This window comes from Scyliorhinus canicula, chromosome 17 (genome assembly GCF_902713615.1).
Source record: "Scyliorhinus canicula chromosome 17, sScyCan1.1, whole genome shotgun sequence".
Taxonomy (NCBI): domain Eukaryota; kingdom Metazoa; phylum Chordata; class Chondrichthyes; order Carcharhiniformes; family Scyliorhinidae; genus Scyliorhinus; species Scyliorhinus canicula.
Window position 1 is genome coordinate 198,940 of NC_052162.1, and position 17,202 is coordinate 216,141.

Genomic DNA, 17,202 nt, shown 5'->3' on the forward strand with positions numbered 1-17,202 from the left:
CTCATGTATTTTCTTGAATTCTGTTCAATTCCCTTTTCTTCCCATGTACTGAATGATCTGTTGAGCTGCTTGCAGAAAAATACTTTTCACTGTACCTCGGTACACGTGACAATAAACAAATCCAATCCAATCCAATCCAACAAGGTCCCTCATGGCAGACTGGTGCAAAAGGTGAAGTCACACGGGATCAGGAGTGAGCTGGCAAGATGGATACAGAACTGGCTAGGTCATCGAGAGTAGCAATGGAAGGGTGCTTTTCTGATTGGAGGGCTGTGACTAGTGGTGTTCTGCAGGGATCAGTGCTGGGACCTTTGCTGTTTGTAGTATATATAAATGATTTGGAGGAAAATGTAACTGGTCTGATTAGTAAGTTTGCAGACAACACAAAGGTCGGTGGAATTGCGGATAGTGATGAGGGACTGTCAGAGGATACAGCAGGATTTAGATCGTTTGGAGACTTGCGGGGAGAGATGGCAGATGGAGTTTAATCCAGACAAATGTGAGGTAATGCATTTTGCAAGGTCTAATGCAGGTCGGGAATATACAGTGAATGGTGGAACCCTCAAGAGTATTGACAGTCAGAGAGATCTCGGTGTACTAGATCTAGATCGAGAGACCCGGCAGGGAGCGGCGATGAGACCTCAACTAAAAATGCGCCCCACTTTACTGTTAACTTGCCAAACTCTTGAAGTTCTTTGCAGATTTCACTTATTTGGTGATCCTGAGTGAGTTCTCCCAGTGAGCCAGAGAAGACAGAGCCAGAGTGAGACACAGCTAAGAGTGAGTTTGGGAATGTGAAGCTAGGTGGGAATTCGGGGTATTCATCCCTGGTAAGTGACTGGTGAGTAGTTTTTCTTTCTTCTTTTTCTTTTCATTGGTATATGTATTTTTCTTCATTTTTGTTTGGAATTGTAGTTGTATAAGTTAACCGAAGATTTAAGACATGGGAGGAGATCCCAGACCCGTGTCATGCTCCTCGTGTGCGATGTGGGAGCTCAGGGACACGTCCACTGTCCCTGGCTCCTTCACGTGCAAGAAGTGTGTTCAGTTGCAGCTCCTATTAGACCGCTTAACGACTCTGGAGCTGCGGATGGACTCACTTTGGAGTATCCGCGATGCTGAGGAGGTCGTGGATAGCACGTTTAGCGAGTTGGTCACACTGCAGGTGAAGGTTACTGAGGGAAATAGAAAATGGGTGACCAAAAGAAAGAGCAAGAGTAGGAAGGCAGTGCAGGTGTCCCCTGCAGTCATCTCCCTCCAAAACAGATGTACCGCTTTGGATACTGTTGAGGGAGATGGCTCACCAGGGGAATGCAGCAGCAGCCAGGTTCATGGCACCATGGCTGGCTCTGTTGCGCAGCAGGGCAGAAAGAAGAATGGCAGGGCTATAGTGATAGGGGACTCAATCGTAAGGGGAATAGACAGGCGGTTCTGTGGACGCAATCGAGACTCCAGGATGGTATGTTGCCTCCCTGGTGCAAGGGTCAAGGATGTCTCGGAGCGGCTGCAGGACATTCTTTGGGGGGGGGGGGGGGGGGGGGGGAGGGTGAACAGCCAGCTGTCGTGGTGCACATAGACACCAACGATATGGGTAAAAAAAACGGGACGAGGTCCTACAAGCGGAATTCAGGGAGTTAGGAGTTAAACGGAAAAGTAGGACCTCAAAGGTAGTAATCTCAGGATTGCTACCTGTGCCACGAGCTAGTGAGAGTAGGAATGTCAGGATAGATAGGGGTGAATGCGTGGCCTCGAGAGATGGTGCAAGAGGGAGGGATTCAAATTCCTGGGCATTGGAACGGTTCTGGGGGAGGTGGGACCAGTACAAACCGGATGGTCTGCACCTGGGCAGGACTGGAACCGATGTCCTCGAAGGCGGGGAGGGGTGGGGGGGGGGGGGGGGGGGGGGTTTGCTAGAGCTGTTGGGGAGGGTTTAAACTAACGTGGCAGGGGATGGGAACCAATGCAGGAAGTCGGAAAGGTAGCAAAACTGGGACAGAACAAAAGGCAGTAAAGGGGAAAAGGGATAGGCAGAGAAGCCATAGTCATAAATCAAAAAGGGCGACCAGTTCAAGATACAGTGACTGAGGGGAGCTCAGTGAATAGGCCAGAAATACTAAAAGGAATAAAACGGGAAGCAAAAACATAATGGAAAACGACGCAGCAATTCGTTACATGAAGATATGGGTTCAACGACAAGGAAATTAGGAGAAAAGTTCAGAAGAATTATAACTTAGGAGAGTTACTGATCGAGGTGTTAAGATTCAAAACAGAGGTATAAAAGCAACATAAGGTACTTTACCTGAATGCTCGTAGTATTCGGAATAAGGTAAATGAGTTGATGGCGCAAATCATCGTGAATGACTATGATTTAGTGACCATTACTGAAACATGGTTAAAGGATGGTCACGACTGGGAGTTAAATATCTGAGGGTATCAAACTATTCGGAAGGACAGAGTGGATGGTAAGGGAGGTGATGTAGCTCTATTATTTAAGGATGACATCTGGGCAGTAGTAAGGGATGATATCGGTGCTATGGAGGATAAGGTTGAATCCATTTGGGTGGAAATCAGGAATAGTAAGGCAAAAAAGTCACTGATAGGAGTAGTCTATAGGCTGCCAAATAGTCACATTATGGTGGGGCAGGCAATAAACAAAGAAATAACTGATGCATGTAGAAATTTTACGACAGTTATCATGGGGATTATAATCTACATGTCGATTGGTTTAACCAGGTCGGTCAAGGCAGCCTTGAGGAGTTTATAGAATGTATCCGCGATAGTTTCCTAGAACAGTATGTAATGGAACCTATGAGGGAACAAGCGGTCCTAGATCTGGTCCTGTGTAATGACTATGATTAATGATCTCATAGTCAGGGATCCTCTCGGAAGGAGCGATCACAATATGGTGGAATTTAAAATACAGATGGAGGGTGAGCAGGTAAATCAAACACTATGTGTTTTGTGCTTAAACAAGGAGATTACAATGGGATGAGAGAAGAGCTAGCTAAGGTAGACTGGCAGCAAAGACTTATGGTGAAACAGTTGAGGAACAGTGGAGAACCTTCGAAGCGATTTTTCACAGTGCTCAGCAAAGGTTTATACCCACAAAAAGGTTAGGACGGAAGGAAAGAGGGAAAATCGACCGTGGATATCTAAGGAAATAAGGGAGAGTATCAAATTGAAGGAAAAAAGCTGTTCTGGAAAATACAGAAAAGGTGTCATTTGAAACATGAAGTCTGGCAATATCTGGTCTGAGAGCGTACAGGGAAAGAATAAACATTTTAATAAGACACTTTCCCTGCCCTTGGCGCCTGTCTGTCTCCCGCCCCAGTGCTCAGGCCCTCCCCCCACCATGCCCCTTTAAGCCCGGTAGCCCATCCCCTATCGGAGGTCCCGATTTTTCCCACCAAAAAAGTATCAAGTGCGGGCTCCTCCTTCCCCCCACCCATGAGGCAGCAGCATCAGGAGAGCAGAACGCGAGGGAGCAGCAGCTGGAGAGGTCAGAACGGAGCACAGAGGAAGGAGGACAGAAAACAGAGAACCAGCATCAGGAGAGAAGAGGAGGAGAGAGAGAGAGAGAGAGAGAGAGAGAGAGAGGAGAGAGGAGAGAGAGAGGAGAGAGAGAGAGAGAACTCGGTGATGGGAAAGGCAAGGCAAGCAGCCGAGTATAAACTGTAATAGATCTAAAGAAGGCTAGGATTTAAAGTTAAAATGTTAAGGTGGGTCTGAAGGTCCCCACAACCAACCAGACAGCATCCAAAATCACTAATCTTTTTACCTTTCTGTAAAGAAAGTGTTTGCAACTTAAAAAAAAGTATACTAATAAAATAACTTACCTGAAAAAGTGGTTATTAGCTTACTTCACTTCCTTAATAACGCAGGACCCAGGACATCAATGCTATTAAGGGGTAAGTAGGTAAAATTCTTCGGTGAAGGTATGGGTTATACCGGGGGATAACAGGGCAGCACGGTGGCCTAGTGGTTAGCACAACCGCCTCACGGCGCTGAGGTCCCAGGTTCGATCCCGGCTCTGGGTCACTGTCCGTGTGGAGTTTGCACATTCTCCCCGTGTCTGCGTGGGTTTCGCCCCCACAACCCAAAAATGTGCAGAGTAGGTGGATTGGCCACGCTAAATTGCCCCTTAATAGAAAAAATAATTGGGTAATCTAAATTTAAAAAAAAAAAAAAAAAAAAAAATACCGGGGGATAACTTGAAAAGATAGTTTGACCTGAATAGCACCCACTGAAGCCTGCATCGGAGTCAGGGAGTGAGAATCCCTGGTCACCATTTAGAATATTGGCCCTTTTTGGTATAGGGGGGATTCTAAGAAGAATGGTGAATTTGCAAAAACAAAGCATACAAAGTGGCAAAGATTAGTGGGAGACTAGAGGACTGGGAAATCTTTAGGGGGCAACAGAAAGCTACTAAAAAAGCTATAATGAAGAGTAAAATAGATTATGAGAGTAAACTTGCTCAGAATATAAAAACAGATAGTAAAAGTTTCTACAAATATATAAAACAAAAAGAGTGGCTAAGGTAATATTGTCCTTTAGAGGATGAGAGGGAGATTTAATAATGGGAGATGAGGAAATGGCTGAGGAACTCCTAAACAGGTTTTTTGGGTCGGTCTTCACAGTGGAAGACACAAATAACATGCCAGTGACTGATAGAAATGAGGCTATGACAGGTGAGGACCTTGAGAGGATTGTTATCACTAAGGAGGTAGTGATGGGCAAGCTAATGGGGCTAAAGGTAGACAAGTCTCCTGGCCCTGATGGAATGCATCCCAGAATGCTAAAAGAGACGGCTGGGGAAATTGCAAATGCACTCGTGATAATTTACCGAAATTCGCTAGACTCTGGGGTGGTCCCGGCGGATTGGAAATTGGCAAACGTGACACCACTGTTTAAAAAAGGAGGTAGGCAGAAAGCAGGAAATTATAGGCCAGTGAGCTTAACTTCAGTAGTAGGGAAGATGCTGCAACCTATGTATCAAGGAAGAAATAGCGAGGCATCTGGATGGAAATTGTCCCATTGGGCAGGTGCAGCATGGGTTCATAAAGGGCAGGCCGTGCCTGACTAATTTAATGGAATGTTTTGAGGACATTACCAGTGCAGTAGATAATGGGAGCCAATGGATGTGGTATATCTGCATTCTTGAAACCTCTGACAAGGTTGCCACACAAAAGGTTGCTGAATAAGATAAAGATGCATGGCATTAAGGGTAAAGTAATAGCATGGATAGAGGATTGGTTAATTAATAGAAAGCAAAGAGTGGGGATTAATGGGTGTTTCGCTGGTTGGCAATCAGTAGCTAGTGGTGTTCCTCATGGATCAGTGTTGGGCCCACGATTGTTCACAATTTATATAGATGATTTGGAGTTGGGGACCACGGGCAATGTGTCCAAGTTTGCAGACGACGCTAAGATGAGTGGTAAAGCAAAAAGTGCAGAGGATACCGGAGGTCTGCAGAGGGATTTGGATAGGTTAAGTGAACGGGCTCGGGTCTGGCAGATGGAATACAATGTTGACAAATGTGAGGTTATCCATTTTGGTAGGAATAACAGCAAAAGGGATTATTATTTAAAGGATACAATATTAAAACATGCTGCTGTTCAGAGAGACCTGGGTGTGCTCGTACATGAGTCGCAAAAAGTTGGTTTACAGGTGCAACAGGCGATTAAGAAGGCAAATAGAATTTTGTCCTTCATTGCTAGAGGGATGGAGTTTAAGACTAGAGAAGTTATGCTGCAATTGTATAAGGTGTTAGTGAGGCCACACCTGGAGTATTGTGTTCAGTTTTAGTCTCCTTACCTGAGAAAGGACCTACTGGCACTGGAGGGTGTGCAGAGGAGATTCACTAGGTTAATCCCAGAGCTGAAGGGGTTGGATTACCAGGAGAAGTTGAGTAGACTGGGACTATTCGTTGGAATTTAGAAGGATGAGGGGGGATCTTATAGAAACATATAAAATTATGAAGGGAATAGATAGGATAGATGCAGGCAGGTTGTTTCCACTGGCGGGTGAAAGCAGAACTAGGGGGCATAGCCTCAAAATAAGGAAAAGTAGATTTAGGACTGAGTTTAGGAGGAACTTCTTCACCCAAAGGGTTGTGAATCTATGGAATTCCTTGCCCAGTGAAGCAGTTGAGGCTCCTTCATTATATGTTTTCAAGATAAAGATAGATAGTTTTTTTGAAGAATAAAGGGATTAAGGGTCATGGTGTTCGGGCCGGAAAGTGGAATTGAGTCTACAAAAGATCAGCCATGATCTCATTGAATGGCGGAGCAGGCTCGAGGGGCCAGATGGCCTCCTCCTGCTCCTAGTTCTTATGCTCTTTTGTACAGGTCCACAGGTCACTGAAAGGGGCAACACAGGTGGAGAAGGTAGTCAACAAGGCATACGGCCTGCTTGCCTTCATTGGCCGGGGCATTGAGTATAAGAATTGGCAAGTCATGTTGCAGCTGTATGGAACCTTAGTTAGGCCACACTTGGGAGTATAGTGTTCAATTCTGGTCGCCACACTCCAGAAGGGATGTGGAGGCTTTAGAGAGGGTGCAGAATAGATTTACCAGGATGTTGCCTGGTATGGAGGACATTAGCTATGAGGAGTGGTTGAATAAACTCGGTTTGTTCTCACTGGAACTACGGAGGTTGAGGGGTGACCTGATAGAGGTCTACAAAATTATGAGGGGCATAGACAGAGTGGATAGTCAGAGGCTTTTCCCCAGGGTAGAGCGGTCAATTACTAGGGGCATAGGTTTAAGGTGCGAGGGGCAAGGTTTAGAGTAGATGTACGAGGCAAGATTTTTTACACAGAGGGTAGTGGGTGCCTGGAACTCGCTGCCGGAGGAGGTGGTGGAAGCAGAGACGATAGTGACATTTAAGGGGCATCTTGACAAATACATGAATAGGATGGGAATAGAGGGATACGGACCCAGGAAGTGTAGAAGATTTTAGTTTCGATGGGCAGCATGGTCTGCGCAGGCTTGGAGGGCTGAAGGGCCTGTTCCTGTGCTGTACTTTTCTTTGTTCTTTGTTCCACACGGACAGTGACTCAGTACCGGGATTCGAACCTGGGTCCTCAGCACTGTAGGCTGCAGTGCTAACCACTGTGCCACCCTAACTCTCACCTTTTTTATTGATTTACAGAATGTGGGTCACTGGGTGTTTGAATTTCTTTCAAACAGGAAGAGTCTCGACCAGGCCATTGTTTATTGCCCATCCCCAATTGCCCTTGAGGGGGTATTTCAGAGTCAACCACGTTGCTGTGGGTCTGGAGTCACATGTAGGTCAGACCAAGTAAGGACGGCAGATTTCCTTCCCTAAAGGACATTAGTGGACCAGATGGGGTTTCATGACCATCAGTAGACTTTCAGTTGACTGACATCTATAAGACAAGACCATAAATCACAGGAGCAGAATTAGGCCACTCGGCCCATCGAGTCTGCTCTGCTATTCAATCATGGCTGATATTTTTCTCATCCCCATTCTCCTGCCTTCTCCCTATAACCCCTGATTCCCTTATTAATCAATAACCGATCTATCTCAGTCTTAAAGACACTCGGTTATTTGGCCTCCACAGCCTTCTGCGGCAAAGAGTTCCACAGATTTAGCACCCTCTGGTTGAAGAAATTCCTCCTCATATCTGTTTTAAAGGATCGTCCCTTTAGTCTGAGATGGTGTCCTCTGGTTTTGGTTTTTCCTACAAGTGAAAACATTCTCTCCACATCCACTCGATTCAGGCCTTGCAGTATTCCGTAAGTTTCAATAAGATCCCCCCTCATCCTTCTAAACTCCAACGAGTACAGACACAGAGTCTTCAACCGTTCCTCATACGAAGCTCTTCATTCCAGGGATGATTCTTGTGAACCTCTTCTGGACTCTTTCCAAGGCCAGCACATCCTTCCTTAGATACGTGGCCCAAAACTGCTCACAATACTCCAAATGGGGTCTGACCTGAGCCTTATATAGCCTCAATAGTATGCCCCGGTCTTGTATTCTAGCCCTCTCAACATGAATGCTAACATTGTATTTGCTTTCCTAACTGCAACTGAACTTGCACATTAACCTTAAGAGAATCCTGAACTAGAACTCCTAAGTTCATTTGTGCTTCTGATTTCCGAAACCTTTTCCCATTTAGAAAATAGTCTATGCCTCTATTCTTCCTACCAAAGTGCATAACTTCACACATTTTCACGTTATTAATTCTGCCACTTCTTTGCCCACTCTCCTAGCCTGTCCAGGCCCTTCTGCAGCCCCCTGCTTCCTCAATACTACCTGTCCCTCCACATATCTTATTTTAAATATAAACTTAAAGTACCCAATTCTTTTTTTCCAATTAAGGGGCAATTTAGTGTGGCCAATCCACCTATCCTGCACATCTTTGGGTTGTGGAGGTGAGACCCACGCAGACACGGGGAGAATGTGGTGCAAACTCCAGGCAGAGTGACCCGGGGCCGGGATCGAACTAGGATCCTTGGTGCGTGGGGCAGCAGTGCTAACCACTGCGCCACCATGCTGCCCAGCCTCGACATATCTTTGTACCATCTGCAAACTTAGCAACTGTGCCCTTCTTCCAGATATTATTAGACAAAAGACCATAAGACATAGGAGCAGAATTAGGCCACTTGGCCCATCGACTCTGCCATTCAATCATGGCTGATATTTTCTCATCCCCATTCTGTCTTTTCCCCATATCGTGAATAGCTATGGTCCCAACTTTGATCCCTGTGGAACACCACTCGTCACCGGCTGCATATCCTGAAAAGAATCCCTTTATCGCCACTCTCTGTATTCTACCTGTCAGCCAGTCCTCTATCCATGCCAATACCTTCCCCAAAACACCAAGGGCTCTGAACTTATTTAGCAGCCTCCTATATGTCACCTTATCATGATGCTGGGCACCTGATCAGGAGGTCACGGAGAATGCTTAAATGTAACCCCCCCCCAAAAAAGGAGGAATGTATAGACTTCAAAAAGATTTAAATGGTGAAATAAAGAGGATAAATAACCATTAATAGTAGAGTTCAGTACCTGTAGATCCCTCGGTCAAGATTCTCAATGAATTTGGCTCTATCTTCAACTGCACAGTGATAATGATAGGTCTTGATGCAAGCTTTAATTTCACAGCCAATGGTTGCACCTATTTGACTGCATAATGTACATTTCTGAAATTTTACAAACAAGTTATTCACATTCCGGAAAATCAAAACATTGTTTGCCCGCGCACTAATCACTACAAAAGGAACAGAATGCCAGAATGCTCCCCATTTCTTTTTTTAAATTATATTTTCATTAAAGATTTCATAATTAACAAACACGATCTAAACTACAACACAACCCTGAAAATTGTTCAAACGTGGTACAATTATCATCCCCAAACACAGGGAAACTGAGATATAGTAATATAGAAAACCAGAAAACACACAAAGGTGACATCCAAACCATCGCCCTCCAAATAAATCCTATTATCACTCACCCCCCCCCCCCCAAAACAGGTGATGGTAATTAACTCTTTGAAGTGTGAGATAAATGGTTGTCACCTCAGGTAGAATCCTTCTGGCGATCCCCTAATCATGAACTTGACCATTTCCAGGTATAAAAAGTCCATAAGGTCACCCAACCAGACCGAGGCAGAGCGGAGGCTTCATCCCAGCAGAACTCCCTTTCAGGCTATCAGTAAGGTAATGGTGAGCATCCACCTTCACCCCTGTCCGCAGCCCTAGCCAGTATGATAGCCTGAAAATGGCCACCAATGGACAAGGCTCCAGATCGATATTAAGAACCGCTGACATTGTGCTAAAGGAAACCTAAGAGCTCACCATCTTTGGGCAAGACCAGAACATGTGGGTATGGTTGGCGGGCCCACAGGAACACCGCTCACACCTGTGCTTCACTCTATCAAAGAAGCCGCTCATCCTGTTTTTGGTGAGATGAGCTGTGTGAACCCCTCGAGTTGGATCAGGCTGAGCCGTGGGCAGGAGGAGGTGGAGTTTACCCTACAAAGGGCCTCATTCCACACACACTCATCTAGGATGGGTCCCAACTCTCCTCCCATTTTGCTATCTCCCCCATTTCTACCACAGCTCAAAATAAAGTCCAATAAACAGTTAAAGTGTGCAAGAGGTTAAAAGGCGGCACGGTTAGCACTGCTGCCTCACAGCACCAAGGATCCAGGTTCGCTCCCGGGCCACTGTGTGTGTGGAGTTTGCACATTCTCCCCGTGTCTGTGTGGGTCTCACTCCCACAACTTAAAGATGCACAGGTTAGGTGGATTGGCCTCGCTAAATTGCCCCTTAATTGGAAAAAAAATAATTGGGTACTCTATTTTTTTTTAAATGTGAAAGAGCCCATTGTGGAACACTACACAGAGAACAGCAGGCATGGTTCATGCACATTGAACTGCTGGCATGAATTGTGTAGATTGTTATTCTATAATCTGATAAACTGTGTAATGCTGAAGTATATTGGAAGCAAAACATTTTGATTAGATAAATGAGAGGAATGTTTGCAGCGCTATGAAGAAACAATAAGGCAATTAGATTAGCAGCTACATCCACAGGCCAGCAGAGTCTCTGTGAGCTTCCGTGTGCTGTAATTGCTCTCTACTCATTCCCAATATTACAATACAACCTGAAGATCCACTCAGGATAAATAAGCAGATCATAAAGTTTGCATTAAGTCAAAGCTGTTCAGTCAATACTGAACATACACTAAATGACCAACATTCTGATTTGATCAAAATTATATTAAAAATGATGACTGAACAGAAACAAAGGCATCAATCAGATTATTAATTCACATCAAACATTTGCACAAATGGAATTTGGATACGAACCATTCTTTTTCCCCTTTTGATTTCTTGAATGACTGTTTTAATATCAAAATCGCCAAAATCTTTTCTAGATGAATTTGTAAGTTGGACAGTACCAGAAGAAAATAACTGGAATTAAAAACAAGTTTCATTAAATTACTGTGCTGCATAGAGCTATTTTTAATGCAAGATCTTGGTGAGAAGAGAACAGGCCCATATTTTATATTTTGCTGATGTTATTGTTTTAAATTAGGGATGACAGTGACCGAAGCTGAAAAGGTCTGAAAATGTTCGTGTCCATATTGTAATACCAAGAGGCAGAATCGCTGCTAACTATAGGGTCAGATAAATATCACATTTTTATGATCTGTGGTGGAATAAAAATGAGCTGAGGCCACACAAATGGGTGGAAATGTAAAATAAAATGCAGTTAGGACCATTGAGGGGAGGCAGTTCCGGGAGTTATAGTGACCGTGAAACTTTTATGTCGTAACAACTCATTTGGTTCACTGATGCCCTTATTTAGAAAATGTTGCTTGATTGCAGAATGACATCTAATGTTGGGCACAGTTATTAGTTTTGCAAGCACAATGGAAGAAGGGACATTCTGTTTGATCCGCCAGTCTTCAGTCCAGCCAACATACTTAGCATCACACTAGCACTAAAACCCATGTGTGAGAGAGATTGTGAGATTGTGACAGAGGATACAGCAGAATACAGATAGATTGGAGAGTTGGCCAGAGAAATGACAGATGGAGTTCCAACCTGGATAAATGCGAGGTGATGCATTTTGGAAGATCAAATTCAGGTGCGAATTATACAGTAAATGGAACCCTTAGGAACATTAACATACAGAGGGATCAGGGCGTTCAGGTCCATAGTTCCATGCAAGTGGCAATGCAGTTGGATAAGGTGGTCAAGAATGCATACGGCATGCTTGCCTTCATTGGCCAGGGCATTGAGTACAAGAGTTGGCAGATCACAGTACAGTTGTATAATACTTTAGTTAGGCCACATTTGGAATATTGCGTGCAGTTCTGGCCGCCCCACTACCAGGAGGAGTGGAAAGAAGGTTGACCTGGATGGTGCCTGGTCTGGAGGGAGTTAGCTATGAGGAGAGGTTGAATAAACTCGGATTGTTTGCGTTGGAAATTACGCTGACAACTTCAGTTTGGCAGTCAGGCTTGCGGTGTGGCACATTTGCGTCTACTGGAAGCTACATGTATTAATACACAGGGCCCTATTCTTTACAGGCAGAAAGAACATGTACACACATAGTTTTGTTTAGTTAAAACAGGCACAAAGTGACAGCCAACTCTGGTTCATTCCATACAGCAATCCATTGGGCAGTGACAAGCTGTCCAATTTCAAACAATGCTTACCAGTGTTATGGGCCAGGGTTTAGAGAACCCCAAAGTGTATCATGGAGTTCACCTGACCCACAACCTTTAATAGATTGTGGTATGGGGAGCACACGGCCCACTCTACAGGTGTGGTACAGCAGAAATGGAAAAGTATTTTTTAAAGCAAAACAATGTTTATTCTATGAACTCAAGTTAACCTTTTTAAAACTTACAGTGAACATCTTAGCAACCATTAATTCAAATACAACCCCCAGAGACTACAACACTAAGTAAACCTTTAAACTTTCCTTTTTAACATCCATATGACTTAAAACAAAACCTTTAATCAGAAGCACATCAGGTTAAAGTCACTACTGAAAACATTTATAATTCTGAATTCACCAAATGATCAAGAGATAGTCTTTTGATGGCAGTGAGAACAGCAGTACACCTGCTCTGTCTGGCTTCAGCTCCAACACTGAAAACGAAACTAAAACACACCCTGCAGCCTGTTCAAAAACTAAAAAAGCTGACAGACAGCCCAGCTCCACCCACTCTCTGACATCCCTGCAGGAGTAAACACCCATTTCTTAAAGGTACTCTCACCACAGATATTTATATACATACCCATTTATAAACACCCATTTCTTAAAGGTACTCTCACATGACACCAGTTAATAGTCAGTCACCATTAACTAGTGCATTCTCCATGGCAACACCTCTACCAATCAGAGTCCATTTACCAGCCAACCAGCACCCTCTTATACAGCACAAAGTTATTGTTTCCTTTGACATTGGGATTCTTGCAATTGACATGATGAGTACAAGAAGAAAAGCTTCAACAAAATGTGTTTTTTCAGCAAAATGTAAAAGCAGATTTTCCAATTGTCCAGCTCTTCCTAAACGGACAACCACTCATCATGATCTGCATTTCAGGTAATAAATCTACACACACGGTTTTCTAGGGCAGCGCAGTAGCACAGTGGTTGTCACTGTTGCTTCACAGCTCCAGGGTCCCAGGTTCAATTCCCGGCTTGGGTAACTGTCTGTGCAGAATCTGCACGTACTCCCTGTGGCTGCGTGGGTTTCCTCCGGGTGCTCCGATTTCCTCCCACAAGTCCCGAAAGATGAGCTGTCAGGTGAATTGGACATTCTGAATTCTCCCTCTGTGTACCCAAACAGGCGCCGGAGTGTGGCGACTAGGGGATTTTCACAATAACTTCATTGCAGTGTTAATATAAGCCTTCTTGTGGCAATAAAGATTATTATTATTCACATTAAATAGCTAATTTTGGGGGAATATTTAATAATTTAAGCTCCAATGATTTAGAATCCCTACAGTGCAGGAGGTCATTTGGCCATCGCGTCTGCACCGACTCCTCCGAAAGAGCACTCTACCTAGGCCCACTCCACTCTATCCCCATAACTCTGCACATTGATCATGGCCAATCCACCTAACCGTACATTAGCATGATGTAAAGGCCTTTCTTGGTAATTTCCTTATTTCCTATTTCTCTATTGTCATTTCGATCCATGGATCTTTAATGGAGGCATATAGAACATAGAACATTACAGTGCAGTACAGGCCCTTCGGCCCTCGATGTTATCTTTAAGTCAAGCGGAGGAAGTGCAAAAGTTGAAAAGTAGTACAGCGTTATGAAGGTTCAGATGTTGTACAGAAGAACTCAGATTTTATGGCACCTGAGAGATTAGAGGTATTCTGTTTGATTGGTTGCCTTGTGGCCGATGGATTGTCGAGGGACTGTATTCTGCTCAGCAACAGACAGCGATTGGGTCATGCCAGGTGGGATTTTTCAGATGAATGGGCAGAAAGTTCCTAGACGATGAGAGGAGAGGCTGTGGGGCGCGATTCTCCGCTCCCACGGAAATCGTGAAGGCCTCGGAGCCCGCTCCTCGCACCGAATTCACCCCCACCCGGGGGGCTAGGAGCCCGCTCCTCGCACCGAATTCACCCCCACCCGGGGGGCTAGGAGACCGCTCCTCGCACCGAATTCACCCCCACCCGGGGGGCTAGGAGCCCGCTCCTCGCACCGAATTCACCCCCACCCGGGGGGCTAGGAGCACGCTCCTCGCACCGAATTCACCCCCACCCGGGGGGCTAGGAGCGGCGCTCCGTTATTCTCGGCCGCGGGGGCGTCGCGCTGAGAATGACGCGGCTGGTGCGTCTAATGACGTCAGCCGCGCATGCGCAGGTTGGCTGGCTCCAACCCGCACATGCGCGGCTGAGGTCACGCCGCTAACGGTTCGAACCCGCGCATGCACGGTGGCCGTCTTTCCCCTCAGCCGCCCCGCAAGACGTGGCGGCTTGATCTTGCGGGGCGGCGGAGGGGAAATAGTGCGTCCAATTGGGACGCCGGCCCGACGATCGGTGGGCACCGGTCGCGGGCCTGTCCCCTCCCGAGCACAGTCGTGGTGCTCTTTCCCCAAAAGGCCACCTACAAGCCCCAAACGGGCATCTCCACACTCGTTTCACGACGGCAGCGACCAGTGTGGTTGCCGCCGTCATGAAAACGGTCGGCGAACGGCAGGCCGCTTGGCCCATCCGGGTCGGAGAATCGCAGTTCGCCGTGAAGAACGGCGAGCGGCGATTCTTCCGAGCCCCGGGGGGGGGGGGGGGGGGGGGGGGGGGGGAATTGCGGGGTGTGCAAGGGGGGGGGCGTGAATTTAGACCCTCCTGCGATTCTCCCACTCTGCGTGGGGAGCGGAGAATCGCGCCCTGTGTGTTGCTCTCTCTCCCAAATGTTTCCTGCATTCTGTGCCTCAGTCTACAGACCCAAGACCCTGTTGAGTCTACAGTGAAAACCATTACAAGCTGAAAACAAAGACGTCCAACTGGGGGCCTGGACTGAAAGAACCTAACTAGAAGCCGTCCATCTGAAACGGAGTATTTTATCCTTTTACTTTTAGTAATATTTGTACAACCCTTTTTCCCTCTGTGTTTGTCTGTGTTGTGTGTGTGTATAGAGGGCATGGTGGGTTAAGGTGGGGTTGGGGTGAAAAATTAGATCATAGTTAACCAGTTTTATTTGCTGCCTATTTAATTCTCATTATTATAAAAGTTAACTGTGCTTGAAGTTACAAACCTGGTGACTGTAATTATTGGGCAGTCAAAGACCAAAACAGACTTTGGGTGTTAAATTTTTTTTTTTAAATTTAAAGAGCCCAATTCTCCCCCCCCCCCCCCCCCCCCCCCCCCCCCCCCCCATTAAGGGGCAATTTAGCATGGGTATTCCACCTACCCTGCACATCTTTAGGTTGTGGGGGTGAGACTGACGCAGACACGGGGAGAATGTGCAAACACCTCACGGACACGGACCCGGGGCCGGGATCGAACCTGGGACCCTCGACACCATGCCGCCCTGGGTATATTTTTAAACGAAGAGTTAATTTTAACTGTGTTGTGACTCCGGGTGAAGTGGAGCTGGAATTGACCGCACACTAGCCCAGATATAGTAACAATGGTGACATGTCTTTCTGAGCCAATCAGAAATATTTGGGAGTTTTCCCACTATGGACGGACGTAATGTGTCATTTCTGCTCATTTAACATGCTTTAAGCAAAACTTAACAATATGAATCCTGTAATGGACGACAAACATGACACGCAGCACATACAGAAACTCTCATGTTCACATGCAAAACTGGCTCCAAAATGCAACAGACTTCATGAAATATACTGGCAGTGCCTATCCCCAAAGTGTTTCAAACACTATTGAATCCACTTACCATGCATTTGTAATGTGCTGCAACCTTTTTAGCATTTGACGTGTGGAGTTTTCCTCTGGTTTCATTTTCTTCATCTCCAGCATGACAGAAGCCACACTTTGGCCCTGTAATAGTGGGGCTGCTGCAATGAGGAGACCGCTCCCTCTACAATGGTTAATGTAGACACAAAATCAAAACAAAGGCAAGAATTATCTACAACATCCCAAAAGACAGGAAAACATTAATTTACAGAATCACAGAATTGTTAGAACGTAGAAAGAGGCCATTTAGCCATGGCGTGGGTATCAGGTAGCCACACGAACAATTCAACAAGTATCATTCTTCTAACTTTGCCCATAACCCTGAAAATTCTTCCTTTTCAGATAATAAGTCTCTTGAACGCTTCGACTGAAAGTGCCTCCACCACACTCTCAGATAGTATATTTCAGATCCTAACCACTCGCTGTGAAAAAGTCTTTACTTCTGTCACTTTGGCTTCTTTTACTATTGTCATGTGAAAGTACCTTTAAGAAATGAGTGTTTAAGAAACATACCTTTAAGAAATGGGTGTTTATCAGTGATGTCAGAGTGTGGGTGGAGCTGGGCTGAGCTCTTTACTTTCATTTTAGGCTGTTTGCTGCAGGGTGTGTTTTAGTTTCGTTTGCAGAGCTGGTTTTTACACACATAGAATTTACAGTGCAGAAGGAGGCCATTCGGCCCATCGAGTCAGCACCGGCTCTTGGAAAGAGCACCCTACCCAAGGTCAACACCTCCACCCTATCCGCATAACCCAGTAACCCCACCTAACACTAAGGGCAATTTTGGACACTAAGGGAAATTTTGGACACTAAGGGCAATTTATCATGGCCAATCCACCTAACCTGCACATCTTTGGACTGTAGGAGGAAACCGGAGCACCCGGAGGAAACCCACGCACACACGGGGAGGACGTGCAGACTCCGCACAGACAGTGAACCAAGCCGGAATCGAACCTGGGACCCTGGAGCTGTGAAGCAATTATGCTATCCACAATGCTACCGCGCTGCCCACTAATGACTGCAGTCACAGCCAGAAGATGTATGAGTCTCTCTCTCTCTGTAATCTAAAGACTATAAATCGATCCTTTGGTGATTTAAAACTAATAACTGCTTTCAGCAGTGATGTCACCTGATGTGCTTCTGTTTAAAGGTATTTTCTAAGTCTTATGGATGTTAAAAGGACAGTTTAAGGATTACTTTGTGTTGTAATCTTTGGGGGTTGTATTTGAATTAATGGTTGCTAAGATGTTCACTGTATGTTTCAAAAAGGTTAACTTGAG

General features: G+C 45.5%; 1 protein-coding gene across 4 annotated transcripts in view; it reads right to left on the reverse strand.

Moving 5' to 3' along the window:
* phf6 (PHD finger protein 6) overlaps nt 1-17,202 on the reverse strand; it is a 93,795-nt gene that overhangs the window by 17,905 nt on the left and 58,688 nt on the right. For all 4 annotated transcript variants that reach the window (XM_038774339.1, XM_038774340.1, XM_038774338.1 and 1 more), the window contains exons 7-9: nt 15,906-16,049; nt 10,841-10,945; nt 9,037-9,170 (exon numbers count right to left, since the gene is read on the reverse strand). In XM_038774339.1, the coding sequence (XP_038630267.1) occupies nt 9,037-9,170; nt 10,841-10,945; nt 15,906-16,049 (383 nt within the window). The remainder of the gene's footprint in view (nt 1-9,036; nt 9,171-10,840; nt 10,946-15,905; nt 16,050-17,202) is intronic.